This window comes from Colletotrichum karsti, assembly GCF_011947395.1.
Source record: "Colletotrichum karsti strain CkLH20 chromosome Unknown Scaffold64, whole genome shotgun sequence".
NCBI lineage: Eukaryota > Fungi > Ascomycota > Sordariomycetes > Glomerellales > Glomerellaceae > Colletotrichum > Colletotrichum karsti.
The window spans coordinates 146,946-170,318 of record NW_024065964.1 but is presented as its reverse complement, the minus strand read 5'-3'; the positions used below and the strand labels follow the sequence as shown (position 1 = coordinate 170,318).

General features: G+C 53.4%; 5 protein-coding genes across 5 annotated transcripts; 3 read left to right on the top strand and 2 right to left on the bottom strand.

Moving 5' to 3' along the window:
• Positions 1-306: 306 nt before the first annotated feature.
• On the bottom strand, positions 307-2,778 carry CkaCkLH20_12730 (PHD-finger domain-containing protein; the record flags this gene model as incomplete). The annotated part of the gene is made up of 5 exons (XM_038895442.1): positions 307-2,085; positions 2,147-2,245; positions 2,298-2,415; positions 2,463-2,557; positions 2,617-2,778. 5 exons carry the CDS (start codon positions 2,776-2,778, stop codon positions 307-309), a joined length of 2,253 nt encoding a protein of 750 aa, XP_038739274.1.
• A 2,017-nt stretch (positions 2,779-4,795) lies between these two features.
• On the top strand, positions 4,796-11,217 carry CkaCkLH20_12729 (calcium channel subunit cch1; the record flags this gene model as incomplete). The annotated part of the gene is made up of 5 exons (XM_038895441.1): positions 4,796-6,235; positions 6,287-8,677; positions 8,737-10,508; positions 10,562-10,651; positions 10,716-11,217. The coding sequence occupies 5 exons, from the start codon at positions 4,796-4,798 to the stop codon at positions 11,215-11,217; spliced, it is 6,195 nt and encodes a 2,064-aa protein (XP_038739273.1).
• Positions 11,218-16,652: 5,435 nt separating this feature from the next.
• CkaCkLH20_12728 (uncharacterized protein) lies at positions 16,653-16,973 on the top strand (the record flags this gene model as incomplete). Its single annotated transcript, XM_038895440.1, has 1 exon — positions 16,653-16,973. The coding sequence occupies one exon, from the start codon at positions 16,653-16,655 to the stop codon at positions 16,971-16,973; it is 321 nt and encodes a 106-aa protein (XP_038739272.1).
• A 297-nt stretch (positions 16,974-17,270) lies between these two features.
• On the bottom strand, positions 17,271-18,564 carry CkaCkLH20_12727 (uncharacterized protein; the record flags this gene model as incomplete). Its single annotated transcript, XM_038895439.1, has 3 exons — positions 17,271-17,375; positions 17,438-17,511; positions 17,580-18,564. The coding sequence occupies 3 exons, from the start codon at positions 18,562-18,564 to the stop codon at positions 17,271-17,273; spliced, it is 1,164 nt and encodes a 387-aa protein (XP_038739271.1).
• A 2,472-nt stretch (positions 18,565-21,036) lies between these two features.
• On the top strand, positions 21,037-22,573 carry CkaCkLH20_12726 (g2 mitotic-specific cyclin-b; the record flags this gene model as incomplete). Its single annotated transcript, XM_038895438.1, has 3 exons — positions 21,037-22,206; positions 22,260-22,398; positions 22,449-22,573. The coding sequence occupies 3 exons, from the start codon at positions 21,037-21,039 to the stop codon at positions 22,571-22,573; spliced, it is 1,434 nt and encodes a 477-aa protein (XP_038739270.1).
• Positions 22,574-23,373: the final 800 nt, after the last annotated feature.

Genomic DNA, 23,373 nt, shown 5'->3' with positions numbered 1-23,373 from the left:
GTAAATCGTACTGGCGAGAACGCAGCCAGACCAATAGTATACGGATTACTCCCAGGTGGAAAACTCTCCGCGACCCCACGGCGAGGACTCACGGAGGGGGCTCTTCTAGTCATTGCTGCTCTAAACGGTCGTTCGTGGTACTACTATCCGTACACGTCCTACAATACCCATACAAACGCGAAACACAAGCTGCGCAGCCGTGACCAGCATTAATCACGGAGGCTCTTCTGCTTTCGTATTCAGCCTCACCCATAATTTCCCTGGATCTCTCTATCCACGTCGAGCTTCGGAGTCTCAGTGCTCAACCTAAAGAGCACCAGTATTCGCCCCCGGCTGTTGTGAACGTCGGGCCGGCTCCGTTGACTTGATTGGGGGGGTCAGAATTTGCTGACGCGGAGATGGTGACAACGTCGCGATGGGTGGTAGGATAGCAGGTAGGGCCGGCGTTTTGACGCTAGGTGGTTGTGGACGGGGCAAAGGGGGGGAGTTCTTGGTTGGGGAGAGTCCCGCCTCCGCGGAGGGCAATGTAAATGACGAATGTGCCGAGCCGGGAACACCGTGTTCGCGACTGATGATGGGAGTGGCCATCAGGCTAGATCCTCCCGGCCTGGGAGATGAGGCGTCAAGGGGGCCAGGCGTTGCTCCTGAACGCATGGGACTGGCGGATATTTCATCAATGCCGTCTGGGAGAGACTCCATGTTGGAAAACAGAGCAGCCCTGCCACGAGACTTCTCATCTGCCTTGGGGGTCGTGGGCTCGGGGCTAGCCCCTTTTGCTGACGGTGTACCGCTGGCTGGATTTGACGGCCCCGAGGGACCAGCCGCAGAGACGGCCTGAGTGCCGTTCGTGGCACATCCGCCATCCTGAGGGATAGTCCCGTGTTCAGCGGCCTGAACATCGGCTTGACCTGCTTGCTGAGCCTCCGTGTTGCCCGCATCGACCGGCTCCTCTGCCGGCCGCGGAAGCACGGATATCCCGACCGTCAGCTTGCTGGAGAAAGTCTCCGAGCTAGATGCTTTCAGAAGGTGGTTATTCGGCGGTGATGAGGAGCCGCCTGTGCGATTGACTTTCAGCTTAATTGTCGTCCGCGGTCTGACAGCCGCTTCCTCTTCACGTCGCCTGCACGTCTGACAGACGAAATGGAATTCTGGCCGCTCAGCCTCCGTCTCGCTGATGCCCACACATTTGCTGTGCTGCCAGACATTGCATTTCTCGCATGCAATACTATGCGTGCCGTCGTCAACTTGACCATAAACGCCGCAGATGCAATCGAAGATCCAGTCGTCCTCCTCATCCTCATCGTCAAGCTCCCGGAGAGCACGCTTGTTTTTCTCAATCTCGGCTTGCAGTCGCCGTTCTGACGCACGGCCCGAGGTACTGCGATTATCCTCGGAAAGTTGCGAAAGCTCCCTTTCGTGTTGTGAGCGACGAGCCTCCCGATCCTTGAGGCGATTCTCACGGGATAGCAGCCTCGAGTCACGCTCTCTCTCGAGTCTGAGCCGCTGCTGTTCCTCTTTGCGCGCAGCAACTTGTTGGGCGTGAAGGACTTGTGCCTCCGACTTGGCCTTCTCCTCTTGCTTTTGCAGCTCAACCTTGCCAGCAATTCGGCTCGACCGCTTGGCATTTGCCATCTTGGCGAGGTTCAACAGTTCCTTCTCCCGCTGTTGCTCCTTGCGTTTCCGCGATTCCTCCTGCTTCTCTAGAATGGGTAGCAAGTGCTCTTGCAGCGAGTCGCGTAATACCTTCTCGTTGTCGTCTTTGGTTTTGAGAAATGATGCGATGAGCACTTGTACCTCTTCCAGTGTGACAGCGAGGCACTCCCACTTCATGCCACCAAGGCCGTCTTCCTCCGGCGCAGAGGGGGTAGATTCTTCGGGGTCATTCGCAGATTGATCCAGGTTGTCGGTGACGTTTGCTGCAGAAACGCGCCGTCTTTTGTTGGACCTAGAGCCATACTTGGCTTTGTTGGACCTCTTTCTGGGGGTGACTGGTTTCGGTGGAGCATCGGTAAGGCGATACACACGGTTGTCGTCGAGAACAAAGTAGGTGCGGTCGTCTCTGTCCCAGCCAATGGGTTCTATCCGCTGTTCAAATATGTCAATGGTTTGACCCGACAGCATGGGAAGCGACCAGTGTAAAACTCACCCAGGTGGCTTGATCAACGTCCTTCTGTTCCTCCATCTTCTCTCTGACACGCTCGGGGCGAACCATGACCCATTGTGTTAATTGCTGGAGAATCCGGATCTGCAGTTGCGTCAGCAACGATGATCGACGGCCCGAAGTCGCCGGTGAATACCTTCTTTGACACGTCGAAGTCGGCGAACTTCGCAGCGACCTCTTCTGCACCGAATGGGTTTTTCTCAGGGGCCCTAGCTGTGTATTGCCGCCTCGTATACTCGTCGAATAGTTCGTGCCTGCCACTAGTTAGGCATCGGAAGCCAACGTGGGTCTCGAAACGTACGTCAAGCCTCGATGTGACGAGATGAATTTCAGAAGAGCTAGGCCAATGTCTTGGAGCACGGGTGCATTCGGTTTGAGGCATTCAGTCTCGATGTCCTGCGGCAGCGTAGGTTAGAAGTAGGACTAGTAGTCCGAGAAAGGTGGCACTGGCGTACCTCGGTGTCTAGACTATCGTCTATCTTGACAACCTTGCCGAAAAGATAAATCCATTGACATAGGTTGGCAAACTGCCACTGATTTCGAATGCGATGAAGTAGTGTGGGCTCTTCTAGGTGGTCATCAGTTTCTTGGATGGTCCGTTTGCGTGATGAAACCATGATTGACGGAGTCGGCGTGTTGTGGATAGATGATGGGTTTGATGGAGATAATGCCGCCTCAAGATGTATATTCAGGCAGTCGCGTCATGGAGACGGGTCGTCGGTGATGGTTGGAGCTGCGATCGGGAGAGTCTGGAAGGAACGTTAGCGATGACAATGATGACGGCGCAAAAGGCAGCTCTGGCGACTAACCTAGTACGGTAGGGACGACGGAAGGGAGAAAGCGGCAAGCGGTCAAAGGCAGCCAAAAAAGTTGGGAATACTGCTTGGATACAAAGGTCCGAGAGGGTCGATAATGCCGTGGAATTTCGAGATGGGTCGTCATAGGATATCGGTGATGGAGGACGCCAGGGCAAGTCTGCAAGTCTGCAAGTCTGCAAGGCTGTGTGTCGTTACCTCACTTGAATGAATTAGCTGCCAAAGCGCGCAGGCGTGTAAGATTACCTTGCCTGCAAGTCGCAGCGCAGACTGGACGCGTTCGGGCGTGTCGTGGTACCGCATGTAGCATCCAATATGGGTCCGGCCAAAGCAAAGATTACATAATCTAACGCTGGGGATGGTCAAAAGGCAGAGGGAAATGAGTTTCCCCCAAGACTTAACGCTCTTCTTCCTAAGGTATACTCTTAGTAAGTTACTACCTCAGACATCTTACCAATTAGAATAATATGGTCTTCTACATATGCAATTTTCCTTAAACTTCTAATTTTTGAACAATGACTAAGGAAAAAGAGAGGGAAAAGCCCCACAGTGCACTGAATGTGAGGGAGCTACGTATCAGTTACGTAGCGCCTCTACTTGGTCGGATTTAGGCATCCGGCTTGGTTTCCTAGCGAGCATAGTCATCTCCAGAGTTAGTAAGGTATTGAATTGAATTGATTCCGTATGTCTTCATTGTTCTCCATACATGTGTGGCCCCGACTCGTTCCGTTGTGGGTTACTTTTCAAGGTAACAAACATGTAGAAGTTTTTGGGCGTGCCGTTCTTCCGCCGGTTGCTGTCTCATCGTCTCAGCCCAGCCGGCCCTGGCAGGGGTGGAGACTGGGAGCCCTCCCGAAAAGGCACCCGGCACGGCGTCGGAGCCAAGACAGGGGGGATACTTTACCCAGGCAGTCTCGAGACCCGGTGGGTATGTACAGTGAAACACTCTTCTCCTCTGCACTGTGAGAATACTTTACTCATCCCTGGCCCGGTGGGAACTCTGCATGCCGCCTATCCGCCTTGGGCGCTGAAAATAGAAACAGCTGGGGCGGTTTCACGCGCCTAGGTCTCCTTACAGTGTCTGGGTCCTTGAACACTGGCTTTGCTCGCCATGGATACTCAGCCTCTGACTTCCAACCTCATGAATACAACCAAAAGTTCAGCTGTCAACATCGCTCTGATCCCACCAGCCCTCCAATTACGGCCCCGTACTGAGTTTGACGGAATCGCGGACACATTGCCTTGCCGTGGTCAGCACTATAGACACTGAACCTTGCATAATCCTCGGCCAAACAACACCATCATCCAGAGGCATTACACAAAATCGCTTCGGCTCCCGTTCGCTCGATTGTAACCACCTCGGGTTGAACACGCACCCGTCCAAAGCTTCCTCCGAGACGGCGACAGCCGTAGCTGTCTCGACCCTGCGAACATCTCAACCATTCGCCCCGAAACCGTTCTTCGTTCCGCGCTCGATCCGACACTGCACCTCGACATGCGCGCCAACGAACACCAACAATCATCCTGAACATGTCTCTGGCTGTTCCTCGATTGACATAGATACATACAACCACATCGACGCCCCTCGTGGAACGACTTCTCCAAAGTCGTCAACCCGACCGACCGACCGATCACCCATCGTCGAAACCTGAACAGCTCCCGTAGGAGTTGCTTCACGCTTACAATGCAAAACCGAGACCAATCTTTCGAGATGAATTCAAGGCCGGACGAGACTTCGGGGTCCGGTAGGGAGCATCTGCAGGCAGATTCCCAGACCGGCTACGAGCGCGGACGTCAAGGGCAAACCTCAGCGCCGCCAATGTCTCCCAACCGGCTGGGTCTGTCTACTTACTGGGAACAGCCTTACGTTGCTGCTCCCACCAGCTCTGGAAGTCCCGAATCGCCAATCGATGCCTCGGCGCTACAGTTTGCACTTCCACCTGATATCGAACAACCCCCGCCGCCGCCGCCGCCGCCCCAAATCCCACGTTTAAACTCACCCTCTCTCGACTCACTTGACCGCCCGTCTCCGTACTATGACGAGGGCACGAACAATGACTTTTACGAGGACAGGGTGCCACTCACTTCGAGGGCCCAGCCCATTTCTGGATCCCTAAGCGCCAATGTTGGAGATGCTCAGCGAAGGGATAGTTTCCAGACTGTCTCGGATATTGACAACACACCGTCAAGGACCAGAGATGCGAGATCACTTGGTTATGACTTGGAGCCCGGCGCCGCGGGCGCCGGACGTCGCAGTTACGGGAACACATTGAGTCCGGGAGGAGACCAAAGACGCTCTCGCTCCCCATCTACGACCGGCGCCCTGTACAGAGCTGGCTCTATTATGCGAGCCATGTCACAACGTGTCGTCAACATCAGCGGTGAGGGCGAGCTTGTCGACCACCGTCATTCGCGGAGCCGTTCTCCTTCACCCGCGCCAGACCGCCGTCAGCAACTACACAACTCCGCCCAAATGTTTACCGACACATCATATCACTCACACTTCTCCCAGGTACCCGAAAAGGTACCCGAGGCGGCACCTGCTTTTGCGGAGCCACCACCGATGCCGCCGCGGATTCCCATGAAGAATCCTCTCAAGGGAAAGTCACTGGGCATCTTTCCTCCTGATCATCCGATACGAACTAAGCTCTGCGACCTTCTGGTGCACCCCTTCACCGAGCCTTTCATTCTCATTCTCATCATCATGCAAGCTGTCCTACTAGCCATAGAATCAGCCCCTGATGTCTTCACTCATCCTCGTCCTGAAAGATGGGGCATTACCTGGGTCGACTGGGCCATGCTGGTATTGTTCATCATCTTCACCCTGGAGCTAGTGGCGCGCATATTGGTTTCCGGGTTCATCCTGAATGCCTCGGAGTACAGCACCATCGATCGTCAGCGCGGAGTTCGAGCTGCGGTCGTCGACCAGTATAGAAACATCTTTCAACCGCAACGTCAGAAGTCTGTTAAGGCCAATCGACAGATCAATCTCGGCCCGTCTGCGTTCCAGAGATCCTTTACTATCATGCAAGGTCAAACGCTACCTCAGACAGTCGAAGAGCAACAAAGGTTCCAACTTGCCCGCAGGGCGTTTTTGCGCCATTCCTTCAACCGACTGGATTTTTTGGCCGTCGTGGCTTTCTGGATATCCTTCGCACTCAGTATCACGGGGATCGAGAGCCAAAAACATCTCTTCGTCTTCCGCATGATCAGCTGCCTGAGAATCCTGAGATTGCTCGCCCTTACGAACGGCACAGCTGTAAGTCTGCAAGTTTCACTCGGTTTCGGCACGTTGCTTACATATGTCCAGATTATTCTACGAAGCCTGAAAAAGGCCGCGCCGCTCCTCGTGCGCGTCGCTTTCCTCATAGCCTTCTTCTGGATCCTGTTCGCCATCATTGGCGTACAGAGTTTCAAAGCAAGTTTGAGCCGCCAGTGTGTCTGGCTCGACCCTACAGATCCCACCAACAAGACGAAGTCGTTCACCAACGACATGCAGTTTTGCGGCGGTTTCCTCAACAATGACACGGGAGAAACGATGCCCTGGGTCCTATTGGATGATGCCAGCATTTTGAAAGACTTCAAAAATGGAAGCAAAGCTGGCAAGGGATTTTTATGTCCTCGGGGGTCCATCTGTCTCCAGCAAGAAAATCCCTTCAACGGCACCGTCAGCTTCGATAACATCTTCCAGTCCGTTGAGATGGTGTTCGTCATCATCAGCTCAAACACCTTCACCGACATCATGTACTACACCACCAACTCCGACTATCTACCCGCAGCTCTCTTTTTCGGCGCCGGTATCATGATTCTGATGTTGTGGCTCGTAAACTTGCTCATTGCGGTCATCACATCTTCTTTCCAGGTCATTCGTGAGGAGAGCAGGGCGAGTGCTTTCACTACGGAAGAGGAGCCGGTCGTGCAGGAACCAGTAGACGAGCCGCCAAGGAACTTGTCTGCTTTGCAGCAGATTTACGACAAAACCACCTTCCTGTGGATCGCTGTCATTGCCTTCGGTCTTCTGGCGCAATGTTTCCGGAGCTCAAGGATGTCCGACAGCCGCGGCAAATTCATTGATGCGGTTGAAGTCGTAGTCACGATTCTCCTGGACTTTGAAATAGCTGTACGCATAGCCGCTGGTTGGCGTACTTTTCATAAGAGTCGTCGCAACCTCGTTGACCTGGGTCTCGCCGTCATCACGAGCATCATCCTGATACCGCCGATACGCAACTCGGGGGAGCCTTATGCCTGGCTGACCGTCTTCCAAATCCTGAGAGTATACCGTCTCGTCTTGGCTGTTCCCATGACCCGGAAGCTTATCGTTATGGTTCTGGGAAACTCGAATGGTATTGCCAACCTGATGCTGTTCGTCTTTCTCATCACGTTCCTTATGTCGATTCTTGCGGCCCAGCTCTTCAGAGGCGAGATTCCAAAACACAGCGATTCCGGTGATCTCAACGAGGTTTCTTTCTTCACCATCTATAACTCGTTTTTAGGTATGTATCAGATTCTCTCAAGTGAGAACTGGACATCGATGCTGTATAATGTCACCTCGTATCTGAACGAACACAACACGGGTTGGATTGGTGCTATGTTCCTCATCGGCTGGTTCATCTTGTCGTTCCTGATTCTCGTCAACATGTTCATTGCTGTCATTCAAGAGAACTTTGACGTATCTGAGGACGAGAAGCGCCTTGAGCAGGTGAAGGCATTCTTGCAGAGGAAAGAACTCGGCAAATCATCCAATAACCTTACCCTGTCCAACATCTTCCATTTCGGCAAGCAAAGGCGCAAGAAAGACCCTCTTGACTATGGTCCGGCAATGATGGAAATGCTCCTTAAGGATGCAGTCGTTCACGAGTTTTTGGACGATTCTGTGGAGGGCCAACATGAACACCAAGGCGATGAGCAGCAATCACCTACGCGGGCTCAGACAATGGCCGTTGGCGGCGAAGTGAAGCCCGGTTTCCTGTCTTCGATGTGGGGTAGGGTCAGGTCCACGTTCAGCAGCAAGGATCCGAACCCCTTCTACTCCAATATCCGTTTTGACGGCCCCAATGATACCCTCGACCCTCGACAGATGGCGCGACAAGCTGTGTCTGCTACCTCTGCGCGGAGGAAGGCTCAACGCGAGTATCTGGCCCGGCACCCAAACTACAATAACTCTCTCTTCATTTTCACACCCAAGAACCCTATTCGTCGCTTCTGTCAGAGGATCGTTGGCCCTGGTCGCGGAACTGAGCGTTTTGACGGCGTCGAGCCCAACAAGATCGCGTGGTATGCGTCTTCCGCCTTTATTTACGCGTGCATTGTTGCCATGGTCGTCATTGCATGCGTTACAACGCCACTTTATCAGAAGCAGTATCAAGCAGAGCATCCTGAGTTCAGCATCACCTTTTGGTATGTGTGGACAGACACGGCGTTTGCGGTTGTGTTCTCGATTGAAGCCGTCATTAAGGTCGTCGCGGATGGCTTCTTCTTTACCCCGAATGCGTACTACCGCAGCTCCTGGGGCTTCATTGACGGCATTGTGCTTATTACGTTGCTTATCAACGTCGGTACCTTGCTTGCCAATGACGGTGCTGTCTCTAGAGCCATCGGAGCCTTCAAGGCTCTGCGTGCTCTTCGTCTGCTCAACGTGAGCGACAGCGCCAGGGATACATTTCATTCACTCATTATTGTAGGCGGATGGAAGATTCTTAGTGTAAGTAACTATTCCTCAACATTACGTCCACGTTTTCTTGTCGCTCACAAATTGTACAGGCTGCGTTCGTGTCCATCTCGCTGTTAATTCCCTTCGCTATCTATGGACTAAACCTGTTCAACGGCCAAATGGTGTCTTGCAATGATGGCGATGATTCAATCATTCGAATCTCGGACTGTTTCGGCGAGTTCAACCACACTCCGTTCAACGACGACTGGCCGATGCTTGCTCCACGCGTTCCATCGAATAGCTACTTCAGCTTTGACGATTTCGCATCCTCGTTGTTCGTTCTCTTCCAGATCGTGAGCCAGGAAGGCTGGACGGACGTTTCGTTCGCCTCCCAAGCTGTTACTGGGCTCGGCTTCCAGCCGCAGGAGCTCAACAGACAAGGCAATGCCATGTTCTTCGTCGTCTTCAACTTGCTTGCCACCGTCTTTGTTCTCACGCTGTTCATCTCGGTCTTTATGCGTAACTACACTGAACAGACCGGTGTTGCGTTCTTGACGGCCGAACAGCGCTCATGGCTCGAGTTGCGAAAGTTGCTGAGACAAATCTCTCCGTCAAAAAGCTCATACGATGAGTCTGAGAAGACATGGAAAAAATGGTGTCATAAGCGTGCAATAGAGAAGAGGGGCAAGTGGTACACAGCTGTCACCTACGTTTTGGTATGCCATCTGTTACTTCTTCTTCTCGAATATCACGGCGAACCAGCGTGGTGGACGGACGCCAGAGACGGCTTGTTTCTGGCTTTCACCCTTGTGTACATGGCCAACATCGCCATCCGTATTGTTGGTCTTGGCTGGGCCCGCTTCAGGAGGAGCTCGTGGGACTTATACTCGCTCGCGGTGGTCACCGGCGCATTTGTCTCGACGTCGGTGCTCATCATCAGCCGGAATAGCGACACGTACGTGCAGTTGCACAAGTTCTTTCTTGTTGCTATACTGTTGCTCCTCATCCCCCGCAATGACGCTTTGGATCAACTCTTCAAAACGGCGGCTGCCAGTCTGACAACCATCGGCAATCTACTTGCCACATGGCTTGTCTTTTTTCTGGTTTTTGCGATTGCTCTCACGCAAGCGTTCAGTCTGACTCGCTTTGGCGAGAACGAAGAGAGCAATATCAACTTCCGCAGCGTGCCGAACGCTCTCATTCTCATCTTTCGAATGAGTTTCGGTGAAGGCTGGAACCAAGTGATGGAGGACTATGCCACCATAGAACCGCCTCTCTGCGTTGACAACCCGGACTTCTTCAACAGCGACTGCGGTAGCAAACCCTGGGCTAGGTTCCTGTTCGTGGCCTGGAACATCTTAAGCATGTACATCTTTGTCAACTTGTTCGTGTCTCTCATCTACGAGAGTTTCAGTTATGTGTACCAACGATCCAGCGGCCTCGCCGCTGTCGACCGCGACGAAATTCGGCGTTTTAAAGAGGCATGGCGAAGTGTCGACCCAGCAGGTACCGGGTTTATCAGCAAGGACGCATTTCCCCGGCTTTTGGGCGAACTGTCTGGTGTCTTCGAAATGCGCATTTACGATGCCGAAGACTCCGTCAGGCAGATCCTCGAGGACGTTCGCAATGACATCGAGGCTTCAGGGGCGAGACACATGTCCATTGCGTCGGCGAGCAACTTTAGTGCGGGAATTGACATCCAACGGCTCAACCGACGGCTGGCCCAGATCGACATCAACAAGGTCCGCGAAAGGCGGCGTCGTTTCAATATTTTCTTCGAGGAAGTCATGGTCTCTGCGGATCCCGATAAGGGCATCTCCTTTACTTCGGTTCTCATGATTTTGGCTCACTACAACATCATCAATGACAGCAAGAGCTTGAAGTAAGTGTCCTGTGATGAAGTGCAGCGGCGAGCTTAATTAACATGAAACGTAGGCTCGAAGAGTTCTTGCGGCGACGAGCCCGGCTCCAACGTGTCGAGGAGGAAGTGCGCCGAAGAATCGTGTTGGGATTCTTTGATACGCTGTAAGCTCACCTACCCATCCAGCATCATGGATGTTTCAATTGTTACTAACGCCATGACCGCCAGGTACTGGACGCGCAAGTTCAAGAAGCACATTGACATGAGAAAATCGGCGAGAATGACGGCCATTCCACAGCTCGACATTCCCCACATCCTTGTCGACGACGACGAACACCGTCATAAATCCAAGCCAGTGGCCGGAACAGGACAAACTAGATCCGCTCTGTTGACGGTGGAGGATCCCAACAAATCTTCGCACAAGAGCTGGACACCCGGGCAAGACGTGGCATCTACCGATTCGGACTACCAGCACCCGCTGAGCTTCCCGAGATCCGGGTTGTCAACACCTGGAGATAACTCGGCGCACTCAGCATTCAGTTTCGAGCTGCAAGAGGGCGGACATTCGTCGGCCCATAGCAGTAGACGCGGAAGTGCCGTCAGCCCTGTACAAAGCCCCGTCAGCCCTGCCCAAGTCAGCAATATGCTGGATGACTCCATCTGGCTGGAGAGTATTCGGCGGAGTGCAACAGTACGAAAGTCGGTTCGCAAATCCGATTGGAATCGATAGACGCAGTTAGAGGAGAACTTTTTTTTTTGGGTTGTCTTGATTTTGTTCGTGAGCGACGGCGTTAAGGGGTGGGGGTGTAGAATCTATCCTTTACAACGATCATGGAGATCCATTGCAGACACGAACCTAATGATTGCGCTATAGACGGGCAGCCGGCAGCCAGAAGTCAAGGTCATGGTTGCGAATGTCGGGCGGTACATAATCGGGAGGCTGCAGTGTAGACTAGGATTAATAACTACAGGCAACTTGTACCCTACGGGCTGACACCGACAAACGTCAGATTAATGGCACATGGGGCTTATCAAGTAGCCGGGCCGTGACAGCTTTCGTATCTGTTATTGATTGGGCCCTGCTTTTGCGTTTTGGAATAGTCTAGGTCTGCGCGCGGCCCCTCCGACAAGCTGCTGCTTCGGCATCATGATCAGGCGCAGGTTGTGCAGGTCGTTTCTCGTTCATCCGATGACTACGAGGGAGGACAGGTTGAGTAAGCTGAACAAAACATGAAACTCTACACTGTTGTCGGTAATCCGGTATCGTCAAAGCTCAGGGCTCAAGACGGGGACGAGGCAAGAGAAGCCGGGGTGGGAGGAGATCCCCATGCTGGCATTCTTGTATTCTGTCGCGAGATGCCTCGATGACACCGAGGTCATAATGCGCTTTGTCGATCGTCTTGATTATCGACATTTTCTTGGCAGGTGTCTTGGTTGAAAAGATTTTGCGCAAAACCTAAGTATCTGAGAACTACCATTGAATGGTATAGTGGGATTATCTCGCTTCGTTCGCTCGGGCAAAGAATCTGACTGAGGTTTTTTTGCCTTCTTTTCCTGCAAGCAGTACTTTCGACAAATGATCGATCTAGTGCTCACATCGAGAAAAATCCCGAATTTAGAAACTCGCCTGGCCTTTACCCGGACGGATTCCGGGTAACCGCCGACAGCCAGCCAACGCCGGCAATTCCCGGCGGGTGTGGTTGATGGAGAATGAGGATGAGGAGATCGCATGTGCTGCGTCCCGTAATGACCTGGACTAGAATCTTCTGAAAAGAAGAACTCCCTAGTAACCAGGCCATCCGTACGTTTGAGGCTGCCTACTTTTCCTGGCGCCGACCTATAATACGTCTTCGTCCAGGAAAGTGACGGGAGAAGACGATAAGTCCGGAGAGATGAGATGAGATGAGATGAGATGAGAATACAGTCTCTCGAGAGCCCTCGGGGTTCACGATTTTCCGAGGGAGTCGGGGAATAGGAGAAGTCCAAACCAATGGTAAGCGACTCTCCGAATTGTGATGTTGCGTCTCGTCTGGTCTAGTCTGGCCTGGTCGTATCTTGTCGTGTCTCGTCGTTGCTCGGCTTTTCCTCGTTTCATGCTCACATTTGTTTCAAGGTGCCCCTCCTTGTATTCTCCGACCAGGGTCTTTTGGCCGGGAGAAGTATGATGGGTTGAGGCTACACCTACCGATCCCATTCTACATACATGTGGCCGGGAAGAGGAGACTAAGGCGAGGCTTCAGACTCAGAGAAGGCCCTGGGCAAGGAGGTTTGGGCGAGGGCAAGGAGAAAATGGAGGGGCGGCCGTCTCTGTCTGACCTCGAGCCCCTGCTTCTTGACGGTATTCTGTCCTGTCTGTCGACCGGACCGACGAGAGGACCCCTCAGGAGCAGGTCACACACCTACAGTACACCTTGTTTTAACGGCGGATGGTCCATTAGCCATAAGGTGCGACAGCGGGGGTTGATCACGAGAGGGAACAGCCCGGGGACTCCAGTTCGTGGTTTGATGTATGTAACGATGTTTGTGACTACGCAGCCCTGAAGTGAAGATAAGGCCAGGGAGGGTGCAAGCGAGCGAGCGAGCGTGTTTCCAAGGTACTGAAAGGGGCAAGACGGATACGCTACCACGGAAATGGTGATGATGGCAAGTTGCCGTGGCCGCTCTATTCTCAGTTGACTCGGCAATACCTTTTCTTTTCGGTCCTCGGCAATATCCACTTCATTTGAGCCTTTATGGCCAAATTGTGTAGATAATACATCACTGTCTCCCATAGAAAACAAAAGTTGATGCATTTGGTATTTTTGGCAACGGACAGCTCCCGGCCGGTCCCCGGTCCCGGGGAACGACGAGCGGCGAAGAGGTTCCAGAAGTCTTCGATTCCCACATCACGTCAGCAAGACGCCAACAAACGGCACGAACGCATCGTCGGCTTCGCGGCAGTGCGTTAAAATGCGACGCGGGGTCCGCAGTGGTTGTTCATGCGCCGGGTCCAGTCTGCTACTGGGACTGTGGTGACTTTCGTGTATAGGTAAGGTAGGGTCGCAAGTGCCTTTAGCAGCGCTAGCTAAGGGCCAGGCGCGGTGTGGCACAGTCGTCGTCGTCGTCGTCGTCGTCGTCGTTGCCATCCGTCACCGTCGCCGTCGCCGTCGCCGTCGCCGCCGTCAGCCTTCGAGCATGACATCGGCAATTTCGCTGGCGGATGCCCTTGAAACAGCCGTGCGTTCTTTGTCTGGATCGCTTACCTTGTCGTGCCAGGGTCTGCGGATAGTGTCGAGACCTGGGATCTAGAAGCGGGAGTTGGGTATTGAGACTTAGTGTTGGCCCCTGATTTCCTGTCAGTGAGAAGTCTATCCTGCTATCGGAAGGACTCAGCTTACCTTACAGGGGCGAATTGAGATAAGGTCCTCGCGATTGCGCTGTTAGCGGGAACTCACTGTGCGTTAACTGAGTTTTGGCAGTGGTCAGCCAAGACCAAGACGATCCATGGATCTTGGCACCCGGTACCGTACCTTGAATACAAGTACCTATCCGTACCTATCTATCCGTAAGGTTCCTATTTAGGTAAGGTCGCGGTATTTATCGTACTTGACGTTACGGATATGTACATACCTGATGGGTGGGTCGTGTACAGAGTAGACCGTAGCTGACCACCCGTCCCTGGACGGCAGAGCGTGTTTTAAAGCCCCTGTCCTGGCGCGAGCGCAACCCCAACGTCGATCATACAATGCAGCCAGTGGGAGCTTGAGGCTGCTACAGACCTCAGACTGCGCTGCACCGACTCCTGGATCCTGGATGCCTCTTGCTCTTGCTCTTGCTCCCGCTCTTGCTCTTGGGTCCCGACGTAGGTATTCAGTCTGACTCTACGAATACTCAATCGGTGAGGTGGTCTTGGATGGCCATGTTGCCTCGATTTATCAGTGTACAGTTCAAGGTAATGTCCGGATATAAACATATCACTGCGTTGATCCACTACGGCCACGGCGGCCAACCCGAACTTCACCGCCAGCTTTCACATCTTCATTTGTACACGACAGGTAGGCCGGGTACCCTCTGTAGGTAAGGAGCACGAGCTGTGAAGAAAAGCATCTGTTGTTGGGGTAGTCTCTCGTCTCGTATAAGAACGTAGGCACTGCAGTACTCTTATTCTACGGCTTCCAGAGTCTGCTGGCTTTGTATTTCGTATCTGCACCGTCATACTTCTCTGCGTCGTCTGAACAATACCCTTCCTGCGTCGCCATCTGCTTCATGGTATCGGTGTCCCTGTCAGACCATCTCCCCGAAAAGATCCCCGTAAGCCGCATTGTGGTTACCTACCAAAAGAGGCAGAGTCCAGAGGCCCTCTCCCTCTCGCATTGATCCTGCCTGCGTCATCCCCCTGACGGAACCCGCTTCTCCACGCGGTGCCTTACGATACACTACCTAAAGTACATGCGTATCCGTACTAAGCTCCTCCCACCTCCCTACCCCTGTTTCTTTCATTCCTACCTCACTTTGCTTCGTCTGCGATTGATTCCATCCCAGGGGGCTATTATTTGCTCATCATTGCCGTGCAACTGCCACTATTCCATTCTCACTCTCCCTCCAACCACACTCGATATAATACATCCTCATCCGCCTCCGCATCTGTTACCATCACCGGATCCTCTCTCTCTGCTCACCTACCCCAACCCGGTTTCATACTTGGTCTCGACTCTCCCTGGTGGTTGACTTCTCTTCATTCCATGCGTCTTTCGTGGTTGAACCAGCTGTCCTACCTTTGACCACATTACCTTCTCGTCACTCGTTCGACAACCATTTTCCAACCCAGGCTGCGCCTCTCCTTCAAACCGCACCACAAGCAAACGTCCAGGCCCTTTATCGCCGAACGAAACCACCGTACATTCTTGCACTCCCTCCCACGAAATCTGCACGAGCAGCGATCCGCATCCACAAGCGCAGTCATTACGAATAGAACATCACCAACGGTCTGCCCAAAATGCACTCTTCCCGCTTCCAATCTATCACCGCTCGCTTCTCCCCCAGTCAGTTGCGCACCTCATTTCGTCGCTCCTCCTCCGCCTCGTCCCGTGCAAGTAGCGACAGGGGTTCATACGCCACCACCTCATCGTCCCCAGTCAGCACCATCAATAGCATCGTTTTTCGGCAGCCATCGATGGTCGATCTCGAAGAGGAGCGTAAAAGTTTTGGCAGTGAACTCAGCATCCTTGAGCCTCGCCCAGTCGTGTACTGGGGAAGCGTTGAGGAGCGCATGGGCTCCCTGTAGGCGCCCGCGACGCCAACGCCGTACCACGAATGGAGGAGAACCGGCAAACGACACCGCATCATCTTTACGAGTCTCTGAACTTATGGGAATGGGAATGGGGATGTGGATGAGCTAGACGATGGCTGGACGGAATGCTTGGCCACACACAGTACAAAAGGCGCATTAGGAGTTTATGGTTCACTACTTGTGGGATGAGGAAAGCACATCCCAACGGAAGGGTCTATCGGGGGTTTTCCCTTTTCTTTCTTTTTCTTTCTTTTACAAGGTCCCCCGGAAAGCAGGCCTATAGATGGCGCCCGGCATGCATGCGGACCTGTATGCCAATGACATGGTCATCGCCGCTGTTGTAATGTGCCATAGTGCGACCGAAACAGAACACGGCTTCAAAAGCTATGCGAGGATTTCTACTTTCTTTCTCTTTTCTCCAATTCCTAACATTTGAAACGTTGCCCACAAGACTAGACCCCTGTGGCTTGGTGACTGGTTTTATTGGTGACGATATGTCGCATCTGGCGTTTATCGTCTGACGACGGACATTTGTTTGTAATTCACCCAGTTCGACAATCCTACGCTCCAACGTCAAACGTCAGATCAAATGGCGACAAGACCTGAATCACCGATAGCTATGTAGTGACTGAGGTCTAGATGGTTGTTTGGGTGGTGCATTACTTACTACATATTCAAATGTTCTCCCGCAAAGACCAGATTACCCGGCAATCGAGCTTGTTCGCCATGCAAGTGAAGATAATTAAACAGCCACGGAGATAGCGCTAATCGCAGCCAGCGCATGAGACCACCTGACTCAGAAACCACCCCGTCGGCTTAGGATCGACTCGAAACTGCCTCGACTGCTTGACATCTCAACCCCCGACCCCCCACGGGCACCCAGAAGAGAAAGAAAAATGTCCAAGAATGCCACTCTCGGGCATGACCCGGTTCCAAGGCAATTCTGGTTCTTGGTCGGTGGAAACATGTTGTCGCCGCCTCCGACTTGGGATCGCCTAGTTGCCATGACGGAAGGGCGCACCAAGGTAGTACAAGACGCAAAGAATGAGAAACGAGAATTCCAGGAGGCGCAGAGAAGGGCCAAACAGGAGCTCGCAGCCGCCAAAAAGGCGTACAAAGACTCCTACAGCGGTGGACTAGCTGCGTGGAAACAGCGCAAGCGCGATGCAGAAAACGCGAGCGGAGACGACGGAGATGGAACCGGCCGAGAGGAGTAACGGACCGAGGCAGCCGAACCCCCCGAAAACAGACCTGAAGCCAAGGCCTAGTAGGGGCACGTTGGTCCTTGGCCGCATCAAACGGCCTGGAGTAGGCGGATGGTATGGCTGTGGGAACATGATAATGGTACGACGTAGTGGCAGTATCTTGACGAGCGCTAGGGATCGGCAGCTCGGCGCGTACAGCTCTATGATACAAATACTATAGCTTACATTTACAACGAGAGCATCAAGCGTTGTCTTCGCAAGCTCGATGGTTGGCGTTTCTCAGCCTACGCATGGAGGTGTGATGGTTGTTTATGCCTGGCTCTTGTCTCTCCTCTTGCCCATATTTCGTACTCTGGCCTCGACAACCCACTTGTTGAAGTTGTGTTTACGACGGGTCTTGTAACCTCCCTTGGCCTATATGCAGCGTGGTTAGCAAAGTTTTGGATAATTAAGACGTCTGCCGTGGAATTGCTTACCGGAGTGCCCCAAGGACTGGTCGGGTGACGGTTACCCTTGGACTTTCCACGACCACCACCGTGGGGATGATCAACTTGGACGCAATAACGGTTAGAAACGTAGATGAATAGCCTTTGTAAGAGATGGGAAGATATGACATACCAGAGTTCATGGCAACACCACGAACTGTCGGACGAATGTTCAGCCAGCGGCTTCGTCCAGCCTTGCCCAACTGCCTGTACTGATGATGAGGGTTGCTGGCAACTCCAATAGTGGCGCAGGCGTCCTTGCTGACTCTGCGGATCTCGCCGCTCTGAAGACGGACGTTAACATACTTGCCCGTCATGACCTTAGTTCCGTCGTCCCTGGTCTCTTCCTCCTTGGACACGACAATGGCATAAGTGCCAGCGCTCCGGCAGAAGACGGCGCCGCCCCTGGCCGTCGAGCCAACATTGAAGACAACGGTTCCGATAGGAATCATGTGCATGGGCAAGCAGTTGCCTCTGTACGCAGTCTTGGCAGCCAGAATACCAGGATCAATCACACCGCCCATGGCGGCGAGGAGATCTGCGGGTATACCTGAACGGTAGCTGTGAACAATGTCGCCAGCGCGCATGCCCTCGGCGGCCACAATGTAGCTCTTGCGACCCGATGACTCATTCGTGAGCAGGGCAATGTGAGCGCTGCGGCCGGGATCGTGTTCTATGCGGTCGACAAGATGTGGACCGGGCAGCCGTCGATGAAAGTCGACGATGCGTATCCTCCTCTTGGCACCACCTCCACGGTGTCTGACGGTGATCTTTCCGGATGAGTTGCGGCCGCCCTTGCCATGGCCCTTTTTGGGGAAGGTCAGAGGCATAAAGGCGCGACCCTTCCACAGGTGGTCGTTGATGGGGCGCTTCAAGTGTCGCACGCCCGGTGTCCGTGGCTTGTAGGTGCGCATGATGGCGGTGTCCTTTTGAGACTTTTCGGAAGACTGAGAGCCGGCAAATGGACTGGCTAGCAACACAGACGTCTTGGAGGAAGGCTTCTCGGCGGATTTTCTCGCGGTGGCATACTGTCTGGTGAGAAGAAGGCGGATGGCTGGAGAGCCTACCAGGCCTGCGCAGCTCCTTTGAGCTGGCAGCAGCATTTTCGAAGCCAGCATTTTGGCGATTGTGTGCGGTTTCGATACGTGATCTCTCCTTCCCCCTCTCTATCTCTTTATCTCTCTATATCTCTCTCTGATGCTCGAAATCGTTGTTGGTATTCAGGAGAGGCCAATCAGTGCGACATGGCTTGTAGTAGGGTGGTGGGTATGCAACGAACTGGAAAGTCGTCAACCGAGCTCTATGACACCCAAGAAGAGGCCGAATCCCCTCGCGGTCCTCGAGAATCGTCCCTGTGGCGTATCGTGGGCGGGGATGGCTTTGATTCCGGGTCGGCGAAGATTGGTTGGCTGAGGTCGGGTGTAGTGCAGATTTCGAGATTTGGAAATAATTATTCTGCCGGCGCCGGGCGAGCAGCTGTAGCCACAGTCGAAGCGGCGGGGATGGGGCTTAGGTTCCATAGGTACCTAGGTACCTACCCGACCTAACCTAAGGTACCTTACCGGGCTAGGTAGATTGCCGTCCACGGGTGGCTGGTGCAGAATATTATGTAAGGTAGGCATCTTGTGTACCGACCTTCACCTCAGTGTTCCCGATCAGGTCCAGGTCGGATCCCGCTAGCCCAGTGGGGCCTTGAAAGTTGAGCCTCTGAGTGCTGTCGCCTTAGGTAAGCTGGAGGTCCATAAGTTTGCTAACCTCGACACGACCACGAGCGTGGAAGGCGTGACTAGCGTGTAGTTGAGAAGGCAGCCAATAGTGAAGTGGTTGCCCCGCGGTTGCTAGTGTTGATTGCTATTGTGACTGGGGTAAGGCCCCATTTCCTGTCCATCTTTTCTGCTGCAACCCACCCATCTGGCCCAAGGCTTTTCGCGTGCAGCCCGAGGCGCAACACTGCAATCGCGTACCTGCTCGCTTGGCACCTCGATCGCGGTCTTTGCCAATTCCTCATAAGCCACGACCATCTCTATCGATGGTATCTTCAACCAACGACACTGACACGACATTACCTTTGAGGACTTTCATGTTGACTTGGACTTGACTTGACTTGACCCTAAGCAAGCGAGAAATCACCACCCTCCAGTCAATCTCTCTATTGTACCTTGACCTTATTGGCCTTGTGTTGTCCAACTCCATCCAAGGGCCTTTCTCCATCTCAATCTTTCATCCTCACTCTCACCAAATCCACACATACACATACATAGTGCCACCGTTGAAGCAATTCACGCGTCAAGTCCAACATCTCATCTCATCCTTTGCAACAGAACGCCTTGGTCGTCGATTTGTACCTACAAGTCCCAGCCTCCATCACTCTCAGATATCCACGCGCTGCGTCACCACCAACCAGTCGCCAGTTCACAGCTTCATCCGGTCAACTGCCTGATTCACTACCCAAGGTAGGTAGCTTCCAGCTTCTATCCAAGCTGCTATTTCTTTCCCGCCTCTTCCACTCGCACAAAAAAGACGGGATTCTTTTCCTCTCTGTGTGTGCACGAGAAAACATAAACTTACTCGCAAAAGACGTCTCCGAACGCCGTCGCGACTACGGATACTACCTCCGTCATCTGTCACGACAAAGACACGCGACTTAACCGAGAGTCAAGAAGCCACTCCCTGTCCGTCTTCGCGCCTCCGCCAACCGCCTAGCTACCTTACGCCGGCTACTGTGGTGACCAGAAACAGACACCAGGGCACTTGCAGACAGGGCAGCAGAACCAGACCAGACCAGGGCCACCGCGAGCCGCGATCCAAAAAGGTACGTACCCCACCCCCGTTCTCAATACCCACTACATACCACATCACGTCCTCTGTTCCCACTGCCTCTGCAAAAACACACACATCACATCGTCTTTCCACCTCTTCCCACATAAACAACCTCTTTTCCCCCAAGTCCGGATCCTTAATTCCTCTCCTACCCTCGAGATACCCTACCGACACCTGCCGACGACATCTTCCATCATTGCTCCTCTGGCAATTGGCCTCGCGAACGCGTCTAATTCTTTCCCATAATAGCCGTGTTTGGCGTCGAACCAGAGCAAACATCTTGCCCGCGTTCGAGTCGCCCGTCATCATCATTCCCAAGGTGCGCATGTCTCGACCTTCATTCCCCTCTCTCTGTCTCTCTCTCCTCCTCTCTCTCTCTCTCTCTCTCTCTCCAACCACAAAACTCCGCCTTCTACCTGAGCAACAGCTCAACTTCACCCTTCGTGGCGCTCACCCTTGCATTGGCCTGCCTCGCTTCCCGCTGCTTACCTCAGCTGCGGTTGGTTTCTTTTCGACGCGTCTGATGCTGACCACATACTCTTCAGATTCCTACATTGCAAATACCTCATCTTCAGATATCAGTTGACAAGATGCCCGTAAGTTCTGCCCGCGTCGTCCGTTTCTTCCCCCCATCTCCTATTTACATTCGTGGCTACCACTGGGATCGGCCCCATTCGTCTTGCCATCTCGCTTACCATCCCCTGTAGCAACCCCGTCCGACGCGTACAACACGCCTCGTATCAAACGAGAACGACGAGAACAGCGGCTCAATGCGTATGACGCGTGCCAAGGCAGCCGCGTTGAGCGTTGATGAGCTGGCCGTTGCAGGAAAGGTCACCAAGAAGACCACCGTCACCACCAACGCGGTAGCAGGTGCACGCAAGCGCAATGCTCTCGGCGATGTGAGCAACGTCAACAAGGCCGACGGCGTCGAGGGAAAGAAGGCTGCCGGCAAGGTCGGCCTCGTTTCGAAGGCTGCCCAACCTACCGGTGTCACCAAAAACCAGTCCCGAACCACGTCGACCAGATCTGCGCTGCAGCCCAAGGAGCCCAACAAGAAGAACGAGCCCAAGCGCGCCCCGGGTTCCGGTGTCGTCAAGCGCACGAGAGACAAGAATGCACCGGTTCCTTCCGGTGATGTTGAGACTGACGATGGCGAGCCCCGGCGCAAGAGAATCCACTCCACTCAGTCCGAGAAAGAGAAACCGAAAGCCAGAAAGGAGCCTGTCGAGAAGAAGCCTGAGCCTGCCGATGTTCCTGTTAAGGATTCTGTCGACACGACGCCCGCCGAGCCCGGGTACCCTCCAGGTGTCAAGAACCTCGACGAGGAAGATTTGGACGATCCCTTGATGGTAGCCGAGTATGCCAACGAAATCTTCGAATACCTTCGTGACCTGGAGTGTAGCTCCATTCCCAACCCCAACTACATGGAGCATCAAGACGATTTGGAGTGGAAGACGCGTGGAATTCTTGTCGACTGGTTGATTGAGGTTCACACTCGTTTCCACCTCCTCCCCGAGACTCTCTTCCTGGCTATCAACATCATTGATCGATTCCTTTCCGAGAAGGTCGTTCAGCTCGACCGTCTGCAGCTTGTCGGCATCACAGCCATGTTCATTGCCTCCAAGTACGAGGAGGTCTTGTCGCCTCACGTCGCCAACTTTCGCCATGTTGCCGACGATGGTTTCAGCGAGGCTGAGATTCTAAGTGCTGAGCGCTTTGTTCTTGGTACCCTGAACTACGATCTCAGCTACCCCAACCCCATGAACTTCCTTCGTCGCATCAGCAAGGCTGATAACTACGACATCCAGTGCCGTACCATTGGGAAGTATCTTATGGAGATCAGCCTTCTGGATCATCGATTCATGGCTTACCGCCCCAGTCACGTTGCGGCCGGTGCTATGTACCTAGCCCGCCTCATTCTCGACCGCGGTGATTGGGTACGTCGGTGTACTCCTTATGTCCTGACTGGTCTCTGACTGACATTGGATAGGATGACACCATTGCGTTCTATGCCGGCTACAACGAGGAGGAAATTGAACCCGTTGTCCGCCTCATGGTTGATTACCTGGCTCGCCCAGTTGTCCACGAAGCCTTCTTCAAGAAATACGCCAGCAAAAAATTTCTCAAGGGTGAGCAGGCTTGACTCTCTCACTTTTCTTTCCAAACTGACAGGTCGCAGCTTCGATCCTCACGCGTCAATGGGCTAAGAAGAGCGCTCCTCACTTTGGCATAGTCGATCCTCATCTCTCCTTGGACCAGATTTCCGCCAGAGATGAGGACTACCCTGAAGACGACAACTACTAGTGACACGCCAGTTTCGTGTCTTGGAGCAGGCTCTGGTATTACAGGATACCCTGGATCAGGGCGGTTGGATGAGCATCAGCGTTTACGGCCACTCTTACGAATGCATAGATCGACGAACCGCACCACAATTGTGCGACAATCCGCATCATCTCGTCGCGCTTCTTCAGGGCCAACACCTCGGAAACAAAACCCCACGCGGGTTTGTGGGAGGATGGGTTGGTCTTTATTACTTGTTTTGTCTGGGTCGCAATGTTGAGGCTCCATTGTCAGATACTAGCAGCTGTTTTTTTGCTGCTATTTGTTGTCGGTTATACATTTTTCCAGTGCATGGGGGCTTCGTATTCTTGTCTCACGAATGGCGCATGGAGTCAGCGGTCGAGGATATCACGAAAGCGGACGGTTTGGCTGGAGTTCGTTGACTCTGTCTTCCCACTGGGCTGGCAAGGCAGAGATTCCTTTAGTGTCGCATTCAGGCACCGTCGGCACAGCGTCCTCCCGTCTCGGGGTATCTCTCTTCGGGGGCGCTCTGGGAGATGGACCTGGGAGTACTGGGGCTCCGGGATGGGGAGTAACATACGGAAGTTGGGGGTGGTGGGCGACGGCCATCGCGCAAAAAATTGTACATACATCTGTTCGGAGAATGCTTGGTTCAGGGAAGGGTAAATACAATGCATTGCGTTTTTGTTGTTCAAGCGTTGGATCGCTCAAGGGCTTGGATGAGACTCTTTTGCTTCTAGGTATGAGCTTTGTTGTCCCTATGCGACCGGTACCGGTACCGGTATAGGACGTCAGTCTCTACG